Source organism: Strix uralensis, chromosome 3 (genome assembly GCF_047716275.1).
Source record: "Strix uralensis isolate ZFMK-TIS-50842 chromosome 3, bStrUra1, whole genome shotgun sequence".
NCBI lineage: Eukaryota > Metazoa > Chordata > Aves > Strigiformes > Strigidae > Strix > Strix uralensis.
Window position 1 is genome coordinate 123,878,000 of NC_133974.1, and position 16,773 is coordinate 123,894,772.

The 16,773-nt window shown below is 50.8% G+C and overlaps 1 protein-coding gene across 8 annotated transcripts in view; it reads right to left on the reverse strand.

Moving 5' to 3' along the window:
- Window positions 1-3,817: 3,817 nt before the first annotated feature.
- SLC8A1 (solute carrier family 8 member A1) overlaps window positions 3,818-16,773 on the reverse strand; it is a 152,247-nt gene continuing 139,291 nt past the window's right edge. For all 8 annotated transcript variants that reach the window (XM_074864259.1, XM_074864261.1, XM_074864254.1 and 5 more), the window contains 4 exons: window positions 16,179-16,309; window positions 14,925-15,024; window positions 8,960-9,235; window positions 3,818-6,371 (listed from right to left, as the gene is read on the reverse strand). In XM_074864259.1, coding sequence (XP_074720360.1) covers window positions 5,995-6,371; window positions 8,960-9,235; window positions 14,925-15,024; window positions 16,179-16,309 — 884 coding nt within the window. In that variant the 3' untranslated portion in view covers window positions 3,818-5,994. The remainder of the gene's footprint in view (window positions 6,372-8,959; window positions 9,236-14,924; window positions 15,025-16,178; window positions 16,310-16,773) is intronic.

Sequence of the window (16,773 nt, forward strand, 5' to 3'; positions counted from 1 at the left end):
GGGCAAGGGAACATGCTGTGCCAGTGCCTAAAATGGGGTTTCCAGATCTGGGTGGGACCCCAAGGCACTTCTCCCTTCCCCATGTCCTCTGATGCTGGCCATCCCACTAGCAGCACCTGGCTCCACCACCCAGCAGCACTCTACAGCACCCGTTTTGGGAACCGTGTGCACTCCAGTGCCCTCTTTCACACTTCTAGAGAGAGGACCCCCAAGCTGGCGTTCACTTTGGGAGGGTGGGAAGGAGCCAAGGGAGCATGCAGGGCCTGCAGGAGAGAGCAATGAGCGACCCTGAGGGCACTGGATGCTCAGAGGCAGGGCTGGCCATTCTTGAGATGCTCCCGAGAGACAGCAAGACTCTTCAGAGACCCCTTGGATGCTCTCAGGGATGTGCTGTAGACAGCAAATCCTGCTAGTAACAGCAATCTTCTGGCTATCTTTGCTGACAACAGCTCCTGCATGGCCGGATGGGCACCTTTCATTTGCAGCCTACCTTCCCCCTGCATGAGGGGTGCGGCTGGCTGGCGAGAGGCTCTTGGCACCTCTAGTTCCAAAAGGAGAAAGGCTCAAGTCCTTAAAAGGTGAGGAATCTCACTTTATTTATTGTCCCTTGGTGCTTTTTGCAAGAATACAGCTCCCTCTGGATCCTTTCCTGGGCAAGTCAATTTTTTACAAGATAAACAGGCTTTTCTGCAGCTGTGCTGGGCATGTGTATGTGTGTGTGTGGTTGGTCATTGCATGCTCAGAGAGGCCAGAGAGGTTCCCGGTGCTCTGCAAATATGCTTCCCCAGATGGTCCTGGGTGTCAAAGCCTACAGAAAAATAATGCAGGTGTTTTTCCTGGAATATACCCTCAGACATTAAGTTTTCCCTCTTTTTCTCTCCGTCACTTTCTGGCTATGCCCAGCTCTGCCCCTTCGGGAATGCAGCTGTGCCTCCTCCTTAGGTACGTATACGGCCCCCAATACCATTGCACTTGATTCCTACCCAAGCATTTAAAAATAGCTGTAACAATAACACACGGGCTCTGGTTCTCTGCTCCCTGCCTGTAGCAGAAATAGCACGGAGAGTTAATAGACTGCATCCAGACTTGTGACCAGAAAGGGCTCAAAGCCTCCCTTTTCCCTTTTTCCTTTAAGGAAGTGATAAAAGAGGGGAGAAAGATGCACAAATGACTCTTGCAATCTCCCCTTGCCCCAGAGCCACCGCAGACTGCCTGGAAATGGGTGACACATGGGCAGGTGCATTGTTTGGAGAGGAGGGATTCCCATCTCTGGAGTGAGCAGTTCCCTGGTGCAGGCGGGTGGTAGCAGTTTGGGTGGGCTCAGTCCTGAGACGCTGCAGGTTTGCTGCTCCTGCTGACACCAAGGACGTTCAGAGTCCTTGGCTCTTTTGCACCTTTTCTGTGTGTTCAGCTTGTGGCTGGAATTTGCCTCCACTCCTGTTGGCCCCTGAAGAGCTGGGGATATGGTTTTCTAAGATTCTTAGGGCTGTCACTGCCCCATTTGCTCCTTCCATTTGTCCCCAGGCGCTTTGCAGTGGCCTGTTGGGTTATTTGGATGTCTGTCTCTGAATGTCCTTTGCACCATGCTGCATCCTTTTCCATGGAAAGGTTTGCCTTTGGCTAGTGAGGTGATGAGAGGGAGTGAGAGCAGCCGGGACAGGTGGATGAATGGAGGCTGAATTTCTGGCAACCTCTCTGAGCCTGGGGCTTTATCGGAGATGCTCACTGCCCTTCCCTTGCGAGGGAGGGTGGGAAGGCTGGCAGGGATAAGGAGGAGATGGGAGAGCACTGGCATCAGACAGGGGACCTGGGGAGCCCCATGGGGCAGGAAGGTGCGAGGGCGAGACATGCCTGCGCCCAGGGGCTGGGCTCCCTCCTGCTGCTCCTGGCAGCATGCTGTCGGGTGCGAGTGTCTCGTAGAGGAGGGCAGTTTGCTTTTGTATTTGCAGGGTTTGATTTAAAGATTTGTTTGGTGCAGAAGACCAGGCATTATGCCCTTGCGAACAGAGGCAGGTGGCTGGGGCTCTGTGGAGCAGTCATTCCCCTCCTTGGCATGGCAAGGCAACAGCCAGGTAAAAAGGTCACTGCACATCTGTGGCCCCTCCATGAGCAACTGGGCAAATACACATCACGCTTTGCATAAGCTTGTTAAAGATGCTAAAAAGCACGTGGCTGGCAGAGAATAATTGCATAAACAAGGCTGGTGTTTACTGTGTGATTTAGGCCTTGTCCTAAGCAAGCAGTGCTCCATCATTCCCTTTGGAAAGCTCTGTAAGCAGAACAGTTATTTACTGCCTATTAAACTGAGCTGCTACACAAGTCCCATTCGACTTGTTAATGACTTCAGTGACTGCAATTCATTCTGAAGCAGCAAATGATGAGGGTAGAATACCAACATCACCTTTCAGTAGATGTAATTACTGGGTCCGGAGAGCTGCTTTGCTTTCATAATTCACTGCCTGGGAAAAGCATACGGACATGACTGACTGTGTTTGCCTGTGGCTTGAAGAGCATTGAAGACTGACCCACACTCATCCTGGCGGATGCTCAGCACCTCAGGTGAGAGTGGGGCTGGCTGCATGGATGGCAAAAAGCAGCATAGGGTGTGGGGAAGGGCCAGGTTTGCATGAGAGCAGCCCAGAGATCATGTTAAATCCTCTGGCTGCTGGGGTGCATTAGTTACCTGCTCTGCCACACATCCCCTCACATCAGCAGACGGGAATTTTACTGCCTCTGGGCCTCTACAGACATGGTCATGCTGCCACAAAATCAGTCGCATCCTACCCTCTCTCCTTTTGCTCATTTCTAGTCCAGAGCTTGTAAGTCAGACATTGCTGTTGGTGCCAGTCTGACCAGCTGTGCAGCCCCATCCTGACCCTGAGCAGCAGATGGTCAAGAAGGTGGGCAGGAGCACGGGCAGGACCCCAGGAGCACGGGCAGGATCCCAGGACCCCTCATGGGGAGGAGCAGGGAGAGCCTTGCCAGACAAAGGCAGCATTTGCTGGGGCCCTATCTCCAGAGCTGGTGTTGGGAGTTCAGCTGTCAGAGTGGGACCTTGGAAGCATGGCAGGGAGGGTTTATTTGGGGACAGCTCAACAGATGCTGGATGAAACACAGGGAGGTGCAACATCCCTGGGCACGTAGAGACTTTTCCCCTTCTCAGTGCTGGCTGAACTCTGTCAAGCCCCGTGGGTCAGAAACAGCCCACGGCACCTGGACTGGGGCACGGGCAGGCAGCTGCCCAAAGCAGCCCGAGCTCCCCTTTTGCTTGGCAACCTCATGGGGTGTCTCAGATCTGCTTTTGCACCCCTGGGCCCTACCCTTGTACTGCATCTCTTGCATTCCTACTTACCATTATCTAGTGGCTTAACCCAGCACAAGTCACCATGAGGCTGGAAGAACAGGAGCACTTCTATATAACTGGAGGATACAAGTAGAAAGAGCTGCTAAGTACCTTGGGGGCATATGCATGGGTCTCCCCAAGTCTAGGGCAAGCCAGCACTGACAGGGGACCCATCACAGGAAGAGCTCCTGGCTCCAGAAGGGTTGCACTGCAGCTTTGTCCCTGGGCAGTTTCCTGCATCCCCCTGAGAGCTGGGCCAGCACACTGAGCCTGAGGGACAATGGAGATGGAGCAGGAGGAAAGCAGTGAGATGGGGCAAGAGTGGGCATTCAGAGACCCTGTTGCCCCCTGTCAGTGGCAGAAACACAGTGAAAGCAAACCAATGAGTAAAAAAGAGATGGGTACAACGTGAGAAGAGACAACAGGAGGGGAGGGAGGGGTTTTCCATAGAGAATATGGAGGAGCACTACTGGATCCATCAGAAAACATTACAAACTTTATTTGTCTGTGCATTGTGAACCATCGATAAGGATCATCACAATCAGTGGACTCACTGCCTATAGTGGTGGGCAATACACACAAAGAAAAATCAATGAAGCCAAACAGATGAAAATGAAATCATTGTACATAAAGGTAACCATAAACCTGAACAACCTGTGCCTGTGTTTGATTCTTCCCCCAAAACAATGAGAAACAAAAAGAAAACCCCCAAACCCCATTAAAAGGGAAAAGAAGGCTTGAGAAGAAAAAATAACCCCACAACTTCATATTCCTAGATAAAATCTTACAACAGGTTAATTAAAATTTCCACAGATTGTTCAAAATGAGTACAAATACCCCCAGCCAATCAGTTACAGTACAAGTGTCAGATGTGGTTTTCAGCCGGGTGGGAAGAGCTCACCAGTGGCTGTGCAGGCTGGGCATTTGCATGGCTGGGACTCCAGGAAGCTAGTGAAGGGTGTAGGGTAAGAAGATGTCTCTCAACATCAGTGCACAATGTCATCCCTGTGCTGTGCTCAGGGGAGCTCTACACCCACACTCTCCTGGGCTCTGCTCTCTATCTCAGCCCACGCTGCTGGAGTCAGGGGGTGATGCTGAGTCACACCTCCCTATCTCATCCTTCCCATCGATTCAGATTTGTACAGTGCAAAATGTGGCCTTTTTCCTTGGGGGACACTTCCTGGTTATTATCCTCAGTGGCATGGGAGCTCTGTTACGGCCCTTCAGCCTTTATGCTGAATTATTCTGCCTCCAAATGGCTGTAGGGAAGGACCAGCTTTGGGGACTGATCCTGATGGCTTAACGCTTAGAAACAGGGGCTGTCACTAGACCTCTGGGGACACAGGGAATAGCAGGAGGCCAAGGGATTTTGAGGCAGCCACCAGCTATAAAGGCAGAGGCAGGCGAGGTGCTGAGAGCCAGCCATGCTCGTCCCCCTTGGGTTTGGACGCTGCTCTTCCCATTCAGGCTTCCTGGGACCTTGTGTAAAACCTCTTGTGGGCGGTGGAGGCCTTTAGGATGTCCTGGACTGGCCACTGTCAGGGGGTGATTCCGACCATGCAGGGGGATGGAGCCTGCAGTCGCTGGGGTGTGGGCTTTCCTCCCCTGAAAACCTACATCTGCATGGCTGTTACTGCTTCTTGTGGACCCACGTGTGGAGCAATAAATGGGGACGGTTTTCCCTCCTTTTACTCCCACTAAGAGGAAACAAACAAATGAACAAAAACCTATGGCAAAACTAAACTAACTAAAATAAATAAAACCTGGTGAAAAGAAAACACTTGTATCTGCAATGCTAAACCCACATGGCTGGAAGGACTATCGCTATAGGATGCTATATACAGATAGGGTTCATTTCATTCATGCAAATGTTACAAGTACCACGACAGCATGCCCGAGGAGGCAGATGAGGCAGGAGGAAAGCCCCCGCTGCTCCACGCAGCCTCGGCTTAGGACACTGGACACGAGGTTGCGGCGGCGCATCCCTGAAGCATGGAGGGGGGGAAAGGCAAGGGGCATGTTGGGGGGGAAATGCTAGTTGTACACACACCAAAACAAAAAACCCCAAAACAACCTCAAATCAATGACGAAAACGGTTTGTGTTCTATCCTTAGAAAGCTCCCAATTTCCCCTTGTCTTCAGTCTGGTCTCGCTTCTCTCCAACAGGGCCAGAGGGCATGTTCCCGAGTGGCAAAGGCAGGCAGATGGTGGTTGGAGATCAGGACCCTTGCTTTCCTCTCCTTCCCTTGCCCACTGCTCTGTTTCTCACCAGCTACTCTGGCCTTCCCTGTACCAACACGCCCCAGTCGCCTTCGCATCCATCCTCCTGGGGGGCCGGCAGGCAGGAGAGAGCGATGGGAAAGGCTCGGTGGCTATCAGCTGCTCTTGTTGGTAGAGTTGCAGAGAGGGCCCTGCCGCTGGGCTCCTGGCCGGGACCGCTGCCCAGGAAGGGGCCCTGCTGGCTTTGGGGTCCTGTCTAGTTCAAAGGATGCTCCAAAGCTGCTTTCCGTCAGCAGGTGTGTGAACATGGCAAATCTCTTTTATTCTTTCTCTGTTCATTATACACGGCATTATATCTATATCTATACCTATATATCACTCTATATAGATACATATAGATATATATATATTTACTATCTCTGATTGTCCCTTTAGAAGCCCTTTATGTGGCAGTAGGCTTCCAGAGATGAGAAGAATATGTACAAGAGCCAGAGGAGGATAAAGAGTGAGGATGTGAGCAGCTTGGAAGTCCGCGGCCCGCCCAGCTCACCTCCAATCTCGGGTCTCCGCCGGTAGAGCAGCACGCCCACACTGATAAAAGCAAAAATGGTGAAGAGGGTGACAGAGAAGGCCAGGGTGCCGGGCGAGACTTGGAAAGCTTGTCCGTGTGCCGCATGGTAGATGGCTGCAATTGACCAGGCCACCCCGATGCCCAGGAAAACGTTCACGGCATTGCTCCCGGTGACGTTCCCGATGGAGGCATCTGCATACTGGTCCTGCGTCGCTGCTACTTTGCTGGCAAATGTGTCTGCAAAGGGAAGGCAGAGAGAATCCCTCAGGAAAGGGCCAGGTAAGGAGGGACAGCAGCAGGCAGTGTGGGGACAAATGTCAATGGCATCACTTGGGGAATGAAGATAGTGGATAAAGGGACAGGGTACAGCCCCATCTATGGGCACTCCCAAGGAAGGACACATCTAGCCAGAGCCAGAGTGACTATCAGGGTCTAAAAATGCCCAGGAGGGAAATCTCAGTGTCCAGAAATATTGTGTTTCCCCCAATATGGCCCCAGATGCCCCATGGTGCTTCAAGCAAAAGACAACACTTCCCAGTGCTACACTGTGTTGGCCCCTTCTCCCACATCCACTAATTTGTTGACTTGCAAAAGAACTGAAAAGCCTGGAAAAGTTTTGTGGGAGCCACAATGGTTTGTATCTATTTTTCAGGTCCTCTGAAGTTTTGTATTTGTATTTGTGTGTCTCCAAGACCTTTTGCTTCACTGAAGTCCAGTGTCTGGTGCAGACCCTGACACTCTGGTAAACAAGTGGTCATCTCTCACCCCTTAGGGAGAAAAAAACCATGCAGGTGGGTGTACGCTTGTCCAGGTGCTCCACCAGCTTTAATACTGGTGGTGAAAGAGCTGTGATAAAACTTGGCTGGCCTTTTACATGGCAGATCTTGTATCAAGTAGACCAGCACGCCACTGCTCTGCACTGTAGGGAAGTGCTGATTTTACATCCAAACCCACTCTGGATCTGCAGGGGTGGTGAGCAGGAGAGGGGATTAGCATCTGGGTTTTGTCTAGGTGAGCACTCTCAGCTAACGATGAGAAGATGAATCCTTAACACATCTGCACCCCCAGATCACCTTGGGTACAGGCAGCAGAGTGTGGCTCAGAAAAAGAAAATAGTGAGGTCAGATTTCATGTTTTTTAATTCTGTAGACTTTCCTTCAACGCTCCTTCCCAGTGGGGCTCCAAGCTGAGACGGTGAAGACCCGGCACGAAGACCCAATTTCATGTAACAGGGAGGGCTGGGCACAACAAGAAGGGCCATTTTCAGCAAAGAAATCAAAAGCTGCTTTATTTTTTAAAAAAAGGTCCCATGGAAATGCATCTGACTGCTGAGGGAAGGGAAAGGTATTTCCCCTTGTTCTCAGCCTTGATCATGGTGCAGTAATAGGGTTGGGGGATGGTCCTGATGCCCCTGTGGCTCTCCATCTGCCACTGTGGGAGGAGGGATGGGGTAATAGTCGTAGTGTGGAAACAACCATGTGGCACTTCTGCAAGCTTCAGTGGTGCTTTTAGTGCAGGGAAGGTCCCTGTTGGTCTTGATTTCACTGTATGTTCATCTGATGACTGCCCACCTTCTGGAAAGCAGGTGTGGAGGAGCCAGCTACCACCCAGATAACACAACATGGTCTGCTAGTTCAAGTAAGAGTAGCCAAATGTATCCTAAAAAGAATTTCTTAAACAACACCTTTTGTCAACAAAAGTGGAAGGAAGATTTTCGCTGTCAAGGGTGTGAGACAGCCCTGCCAATCTCACACCTAAAAACTCTAGTGCCAGAGGTCTAAAAAATGCTCCTTCTTCTGTTCCTTGCCCAAATCTGTTCTTCCTTTTGGTTCTGCTGCTTCTTTTTTGAGCTCTGATAGCATTAGGACAATTTCAAGATCTTTGAGCACCTGAGTGCTGATCACTGGAAGTATGAGGGTGTCAAGAGGGAAGGTGTGACTGACATGAGGGGTAGTTGTGTTGGGTTGTCCGGGAACCAGGCTCTGTCTGGCCAGCACAGCCCGTGGAAGAAGGTGAGTGAAAGGCACAGGCCCTCTCACATAAGCTGACAGGCGACTTCCCAGAGCAACCATGTCACTGCGACCATCCTCTCCAGTGCACCGGCTCATCCCTAAGAGAGGCCCTTTGCTGAGCCAGCAGAAAAGGAGGCTGGGTTGAAGCAAGTCAATGTGCAGGAGGACAAAGTGGCATGTAGGTATGGAAACTCCTGGTTTTTTCTCTCCCTGGTCAGTGTTCCGTCTCTGCTGTCTTCTGAGGCTGGGTGACCACTTGATTAGAGACACATCTCCAAACATTTGTGGGGTCAGGGCCTTCTAGGGGCTTCACAAATTGCATTTTGAGCAGCTTCCCCAGCTCAGCAACCTCACCTTGATCCATCTGAACCAGGTCTCATACAAAGGTGTCTGTGCTTGGCGGTGTGCCCTGAATATGGACTAGCACCTAACTCACCTGTGAGGCAAGATTAAAGGAGCAGACGCTCACAAAGAAAGCCCAGGACTGTCAAAACAGGCAGCATTTTAATCAAAGACCAATTTCCTGCTCTGAGAGTGGATGCCATGGAGGCTGTCCACAGAACTAGATACTTTACAGTCTTTGCAAGGCGAAGGTCCTTGAAATAGTTTTCAGGGGACTGGATCCACATCCTGGTTCAATCCTCCCAGCCCATCTGAGACTGAAAAACAACTTCCACATACACCTCAAATCTGTCCTTGGGGGTCCTGCAGAGCACAGCCAAGGACCTCACTGTGCTCAGATTTCCCAGCCCAAACCCAAACCTAGACTGGGCAGAGATGGACATTTACAACAAACCATGCTGTTGTCCTTACCTGGCACTGATGTTCCCAGTGCAACAAACACGACCGCGGTGACGGAGTCCTTCAAGCCAATGGTGCAGCCAAAGTGGGATGCCAGGTCGCCAATGAAAGCTGTCAGGAGGCCGATCATAAGGATGGAGACGACGAAGCAAGCCCAGCCATTCCAGTAATCTGTCGGAGGCACGAAGGCAAAAAGGACCTTCCAGAAGACGGTCAGAAAGTGCATCACGTAATCGAAGCAGGAAGGCAGCTTCTCCTCCCCACATTCATCGTCATCGTCATCTTCCCCTGGAGAAAACCACCAGTGCCTGATTAGACTCGCCCATACTGGGGGAGGTTGGGCAAAGCTCCTCTGCATATTGCAGCCCCCCAAATGCTGTCTCTCATGATTTGGGCCCTAGAAGGTCTTGACTTCCAAATATCTTATTTACTGGGCAATCATCAGAGGGGCTTGACAGCCTTTCCTGTCCCCTTCCCGTGGCACAGAGAGACCCTCCAAAGGCATTGGTCTTGAAAACCAACCTGCACTTCAGAAAATGCAGAGCCTCATGCCAGCACCTCTGCCTGAGTTTGACCATCAGATGCTTTCTACGTCTCAGCCCCTGCTCAGGAGCCCTTTCCTCAGAAGATGTGGAAAATGACCGGCCTCACACTAGCTGGAGCTGACTGGGGCAAGTGAACTCATCAAGAATAATATGTGCCTCATGGAGACTCCCCTAAGGAAGCCCTTTCTGAGCTGCTTTTCACAAGTGCCTGCAATTGCTTCCAGCTCTCTGGAAAGATGGCTGGTTTTGGTGGCTGCTGAGCTGCTAGCTCTGGCACGTCACCTTCTCTTCAAACCAGCCATGAAGAATACCTGCCCTAAAACCTCCCTGGTCCATCACTGCTTGTTGGCCTTCCCTGTTGCATTTCCCTGTCCCTTCATGTGCCTCCCTATGAGCTCTGGCTGCCCATTCTTTCAGTCTGGTCTGACCCAGGTCAGTGGGCACCCCTTGCACAAGCAAATGCTTTCATGTTTGCACCCCTTCCAGGTAGCTGTCAAGCACCCCCAGGTCATGAGCCGGCTACGGGGCATCATTTGTCACAGCAAAAATGCATTTCCTTCTCCTCTTTATTTTCTGTCCCTGATCCAGGTCAGTGCTTCACTTCTCACCAATCTGTTGTTAAAGCCTTGCAGAGGTCACTCTCCCAGCGTGAGCCTGCCAGCAGTCCTGGCCCTATCTCTGCTTGCCAGGCACACTGTGTGGGTTGGACCCTGGCTCTCCTGGTGCTGTGCTGAGTGCTCAGCCCCACACAGCGCACTGCTGCTCACAACTGTGACCTCTGTAGCACCTGCAATACCTGGGTCTCCAGTACAGAGGAAGAGTTGGAGATGTGAGTCCTCGTGCCCATCCTGCTTGATGTCCCAGGGACTCTCAGAGCCTACGTGTCAGCTGCTGCATGTCCCCAAAGGCTCTTGGGGAGTTATGCACCCAGTCATGCCCCCTGGACATGCAGGCTGGCTTGTGCCCAGAAGCTCTCCTATGGGTCATGGGGAAAGAGCTCAGCAGATGTTGGACTGTCCTGGCCCTCTTCCCCAGTTCCTCAGCCCTTTCCCCCTGCACTGGCCCAGCACAACTTCATCTTGTTGGTCCCAGCAGGACCATGGGGATCCAGGCAGGTGTCTCAGTTTCTCCCTTCCCTGTTCCAGGCGTTGGCACCTCACCTGTCTCTCTAAAGCCACTTGCCATCCAGCCTCCAGGGAGTCCCAATTGTGCGGGGCTGACCCTGCCAGTGAGCCCCTTGGGGCTGGTGACCTCTTGCCTGACTCCAGCAGCTCTGGCAAGGCATCTTGTGGGCCCACTGGCCAGCCTGTCCTCTGCGTGGGCTGTGTGGCGAACATGGAGCTCCCCCAGCCTGGCACAGTACACAACGTCAAAGTCATGGCACAGCCAAAAACTCCTCCTGCTCATGCTGGAACCACCCCCAGGCATGAAAGGGAGATGACGCTTTTCCAGTGAAATCAGTGGGAGCCTTCCTGCTGCCCTCAAGGGACAAGGATGGATTTCTAAGTCATGGACATCGGTGATTCCAAGGCTGTTGTGAGTTGTGTTAAAGACATTCGGGTTGGTGATTTGTCACTGTCTTTGATGAATTTTTTTCCCTCCAAGGATGTGGACCACTAGATCTCCCTGCGTGGCTTTTGGCAGAAGCTCCTTACCAAGAGGAGGACGCAATGAGTGAGCCTGGCACTCCTTTCCAGGAGGACACCTCAGGATGGCAGAAAAAAGGGACCAAGTCCCAGAGTAGCCAAGAGCACCAGTGAAACTTGAGTCTCTGTGCTGCTCTACCACAGTGGGCGAGGGGACAAGGTCCCACCTTGCCCAACACTGGGTTTAAGGGGATGATGGCTCTGTGTCTGGGAAAAGCTGTTACTCCTGGCAGCCGCAGTACTGATCAGTCTGGCATAAGCTTTTGAATGAGACTGTGCTGTTTTTATCTGCCCCACTGCTGGCCAGTGTGAACACTCCTCCTTTCACACCTTCCTCCACAATACGGATGTTTGATTGAATAACAAAATGTATAAAACCTCCCACAGAAAGAATATAAAATGCTCTTGCTGTACACTGTGTACCAATACGTGGGTATCAATTAACCCCATGTTCAAATGGTGGCTCTGTGCCATGACAACAGAGTTACTGGGGGAAGCTGCTGGCGAGCTGCTTGCTCTGTTGCTGCTCATAACAACAATTGCTTTCTGCCTCATCACAAAGGTGGCAATGAAAAGCCAACTGGGGGATCAAGAAATGGCATCCTTCCTGGGAAAGTGGCAGCCAAACCCTGTGCACTGAAGTTTCACCTCTTGGCTATTCCCCTTTGTGGTCCTGCAGAGAGCGCACGCAGAACACAGGAGCAAGAAAAGGAAAATTCCCAGGGATCACCCAGATTGTGATTATCCTCAAGAGTTCTGGTAACCTGTAAGGGGAGTCAACCTGCTCTTGGTTTGGCCCAGCTCCAGTACATGTCAACCTTGCACTCTGCTGGGTTTCTTGGGGCTCTCAGCAGAGATGCAGCTGCAGGGGAGAGGGTAGTGATGTAGCCAGTGAGAGCAAGGCAGGAGGAAACCTCTAATGCAGATATCTGTCTGTACACAGGGGATATGGCATCCCACATGAGGGCTGGGGTGAAGCTGGAGGGGATTCAGTGGGGCTACCAAGATGATTGGAGCCTGGAGGATGTTGCCTGTGAGGAGAGGTGGAAGGAGCTGACTTGGTGAATCAGGAGGAGGGGAGGTTGGAGGGGACCAAGCAAAAGCCTACTGCGACTTGGAGGGCATGTACAGAAAGGATGAAGTGAAACTCCCCTCTGCACTGACAAGCAACGCAACAAGGGGAAATGGCCACAAACTGCAGCTTCCATGGTAACATCAGGAGAAACGTCTTCTCCAAAAGGGTGGTGCAGCCCCAGGACACATACCCTGGCTGATGGACATAATCTTTGGAGGTTTTCAATATTCAGCTAAATAAAGCCATGACCAACCAGGGGAGAGTCCTACTTGACACCCTGCTGGGGTGCAACTTTGCACACATTGTTTGGCTTCAAAGCACCTTTGTAGATCAAGACCAACACATAAGATACAGGCAGTGGGAAAGTTGATGTTTCTACAATAACTTGATGGAAAATTATGTGTTGCTTGGCTTTAAACTCACTATGGCAGAAACAGTAGCTAATCAGTGGCAAGGTGTCATTATTTTGGCAGATATAAATACCCTATTCCTATGCATTACTGTGAAAACACGGAACAATTTTTCAGCCTGGGAAGCCTATGCTGGCCTGTTTTTTTTGCTTGGTGCACAAAGGCTGGTACTGGCAGGATACACCGTGCTATGCTCACACTATAATTTTGCAGCAGGTATTTTAATCCTCTCCCAAGCTTCATGGCAGCAGGTCTGTCATGGATCTAAATCTTGATGGAGGTGATAGACTGAAAAATGAACATGAGTGCCACTGTCACAATACTCGTCCAGATCTGTCTATCATTTTGTTAAGCAGCAATAATGTCTCTCTTTTGAAGAGCTGGCCAGATCCTGTGAAGGTGCCTTGAAACACAGAGTGAGGTTGGATGGTGACCCAGGGGTGCATTCAGGAACAGGCTCACAAACCCCAGGATGTTTTTGCTGTGCAAGAAACTTTATGGGCTGTTGGGTACACACTGAAGGTGGTGATGAGTGAGGCCCCAGCTCAGCCCTGTGGACAGTATGTGGACAGTATAGCATGGCGTGGCACAGACTTGCTTGCACCTGCACTGCCCTTCCAGAGACTTGGCCTGCTGCTCCATTGCTCGACCTCCCTGACAACATTGCTGCCAGTTGCTCACTGGGTGGGAAATGGGGTTTTAATGTTTCTTTTCTCAGATGGAATGTTACATTTTGAAGTGGGAATGTGTGACTTTCACCTGCTCCCCATGGTGGGCTGCAGGAAAAAACTCAAACCCAAACTCCAGTGTTTGAGGCATTTTAACTTGCTTGGCACAAAGCTTGAGGAGCTAAATCCTGGCAAAATACTAGGTCCAGAGCTCAGAGACAAACTACTGTTCCCCAACTGCAAGGGACAGATCATGTTCACCGAAATACGCCATGTTTATTAAATGTTTGTTAATCATCCTGTTAGCACTAATCGTGGCTGGATATAACGGTGGCAAAGGGGCTTTCACATAACTGCAGTCTTTACATGTGTTGCAGAGATGGGATCCAAGTACCAGTGATTACCTTCGCTTTAATATTGGATGCAATTAAATCATTGATTCTGGCATAGATTAGTTTAGCCGTATTAGATACAAAACCTGCAGCAAGGATTGTCTTGCATGATATGTTCATACTGTATCTGAAATAATGGGAGGCTCCTGGCTGGAGGCTCTAAGAATAACTATGCTACAAGAGGAAGGATCACAATTTGAGGAGATAGCTGCTGCACAATGTCCTGTCCTCATTTTCAGAGGTGGATGGTAAATGGTACAGCCATCACTTTTAATTACTTTGTGCTGGGCAGAGGTTACTCTGTACAGCAGAGCTCGAGGTAGGCAGTGTGAGTGTTCCTCCATACATTTCAATGCACAATTAGCTAGATAAGCTCAGATTGCCTTCCCCAGTGATTTAATTTAAGCTGGTTGATTTTGCCCTAATTGTGTGCACACACAGAGTCCAGGCTGGGCTGTGAGGTTGTAACTGGTGAGTTATAGTGTCTCCAGCTGTTAAAACCACATCTGGAGGAGACCTTCTTTCTTTCACCTTCCACACATGTGGGAATGCTAATATATCTTGTACTGGGCATACTAGTAAACACAGCACTGGCACCTGTGAGAACAGTACACAGGGCATTTCTGAGGGAAAAGCAATTCTCCAAGAGAGGGAAGATCAGATATGCTCTGATATGACTACAGATATCATGTGCTGTGGCAGCTATTGGGCTGCTGAGCCATAACCTCCAGTCACAGCTGGCTGGAACAGGAGGAGTTTCTGAAAGCAGGGGTGAAGGGCAAATTTTGGCCCACAGAGAGAGGGATTCAGTGGCTGTATTCACGGCTTGGCACTCTTGCTACCATGTTGTCCTCACTGCAGCAGTATGGGGAGCACCAGCGATGGGGAGCACTGCTGCTTCACATCAGCATCACTTATGCTGCTCTGAATTTAAACACGGCGTTCGCCTCCCAAATGTCTCTCACTGAAATGACTTTTCCCCTCTGCCATCTGGTAACAGCTAGGGTGTTTCTCTGCCGGGTGCTACAGACGCACTTAATGCAGGAGGTTTCCTACACATCAGACAAGGTGGTCTCACGAAAGGGTTTATATCAGCTGTCTTATTTATGCAGACGCTGTAAATAACTCTGCCACCTGTTTTGCCTCCTGCTGCTCAACTATGGTCTGTATTACTGATACAGCCAAGCTGAGACATGAGCCAGGTTCATCATAATTCACCTGGAGCTATGGTCCGAACTCACCTGCGCTGACAGTAATAGCCTCAATAAACTGCTCCCTCCAGCTGTTTGTGCCAACCACCAGGGCCAGGTTCGTCTTCTTAATGAGCTTGTCCACTGTGTTCTGTGGATGGAGATGCAGAGGAGAGAATTAGGGGCTATTGGGCTGGAGATGCTGGGCTAAAACCTACTGGTGCTAGTGCTTACAGCCATGCACTTATGGAAAAAGCTCAGCAGATTTTAAGCTCAGGTTAAGAGCCCCAGTAGCAAAAGCAAATGTAAGTACTTGCAATTCCCCTCACTGCTGCTCAAAAGACCTTTTGAAACCTGATCATGATGGGAGTTTGAACCATCTCAGCGCAGGTTTAACAGCAAATAGTGCCGAGGTGCCACAGCTCCAATTGTTCCCAATGCCTTGGGAAGAATTTTTACTGGGCTGCTTCAAAGCACTTAACTGGGACTTAATCAAGGCCCATTTGCAGAGCTGGGCTCTACCTCTCTGTGCTGCTCAGGAGCTGAAGCTCAGCATGGCAGGGAAGGTGCTGCGGCAGCAGCGGGTGGGAGATGCTCCTGGGCAGGCAGCCTGAGGGCTGCCTGCATGCTGTGATGCCTCAGATGCACGCTGACGGTGGGCACCAAAACCACAGGAGGGAGGCAGTCACTGCTGTGACACAGTAAGCATGGTCTATTATTTTTATACTGCAGAAAAATGGAAAAGATAATGAAATGGCCAATTTTCAGCTCTTGGTCTGGCACACGCATTCACAGCAGCTTAACTTCACAACCATTACTTTCATTTAGGGTATCAGCCCTTTGTGCTGGAAGTCCCAGGCTCGGTGCTCACTCAAGACCACCTGTAAGTAGGACCTGGGTATAGCACTTCACTATGAGAATGAGGTTATATTTTAAAGCAACCTGCAGCATTTTGGAGCCCAGTCAGCTCTTAGGCTCACCACATTGATGTTCTTATATAATAGTAACCACAAACAGTCTGGGATCATCCCCCAAGGACCATGGCTGTGGGCTAACAGACAGAGTGAGGATCAGACTGTATTTTAACCCACTGCCATCTCACTGGAGTGACCCTCACCCTTTCATTATGCCTTGGCTCAGCTACCTTTCAAAGTGTCCCTTGGTCCTGCTCTGAGACCTTGTGATATGAGGAGCTGCCTCATTTTGCTACGATACCATCAACACATGCTTGCCAATGCTGTGCAAATCCAAAAGGAGGGTCCCCAGCTTGAGGGGAAGAACAGGGACAGAGGACATGGACAGTACCTTGAACTCGTAGGATTCCTCAATGATGACTTCGAGCTTGGTGTGCTCTCCCAGGACTGGGCGTCCCATCTCTGCGATCCGACGCTCTTCCTCCTCCTTGCTGGTCAGTGGCTGCTTTTCTTCATTCTCCTCTGCAAAGCAAAGAGCCCGTCGGTGAGCCAGGCCCAGCTGGTCACTCCCTGGAGCTGGCTTCCTGTCAGAGGAGGAGGTCAGGAAGCCTCCGGGTGGGAGTGTGAGCAACAGAGCAGCTGAGGAGGAGGAGCAGGTCAGGGAGAAACAGACAAGGTAGTTTTGCTGGGAAGTGCTAGCAAGAGGTCTGCAACTTATCCAACCTCAGAAGGAGTCCAGTTCACCTTCAGTGCTGGGGAAAGGCTTATCACCTGTACCTCCTGCCTCTCCCACAGGGATGCTAGGAGGGGACAGATCATCATAAAGGCTGCTCCACTTCCCAGCTCTCCAGGTCTGCACTGGAGCATGGTCAGGACATTTCCATCAGCCTGTTACAACCAGAGAGAGCTGCCAGCAGCCCCAGGGCTGAGATGGATATGAAATCTTGGCTCTGCCTCCTTCTGAGCAGGGCTTTATCTTGGAAGCG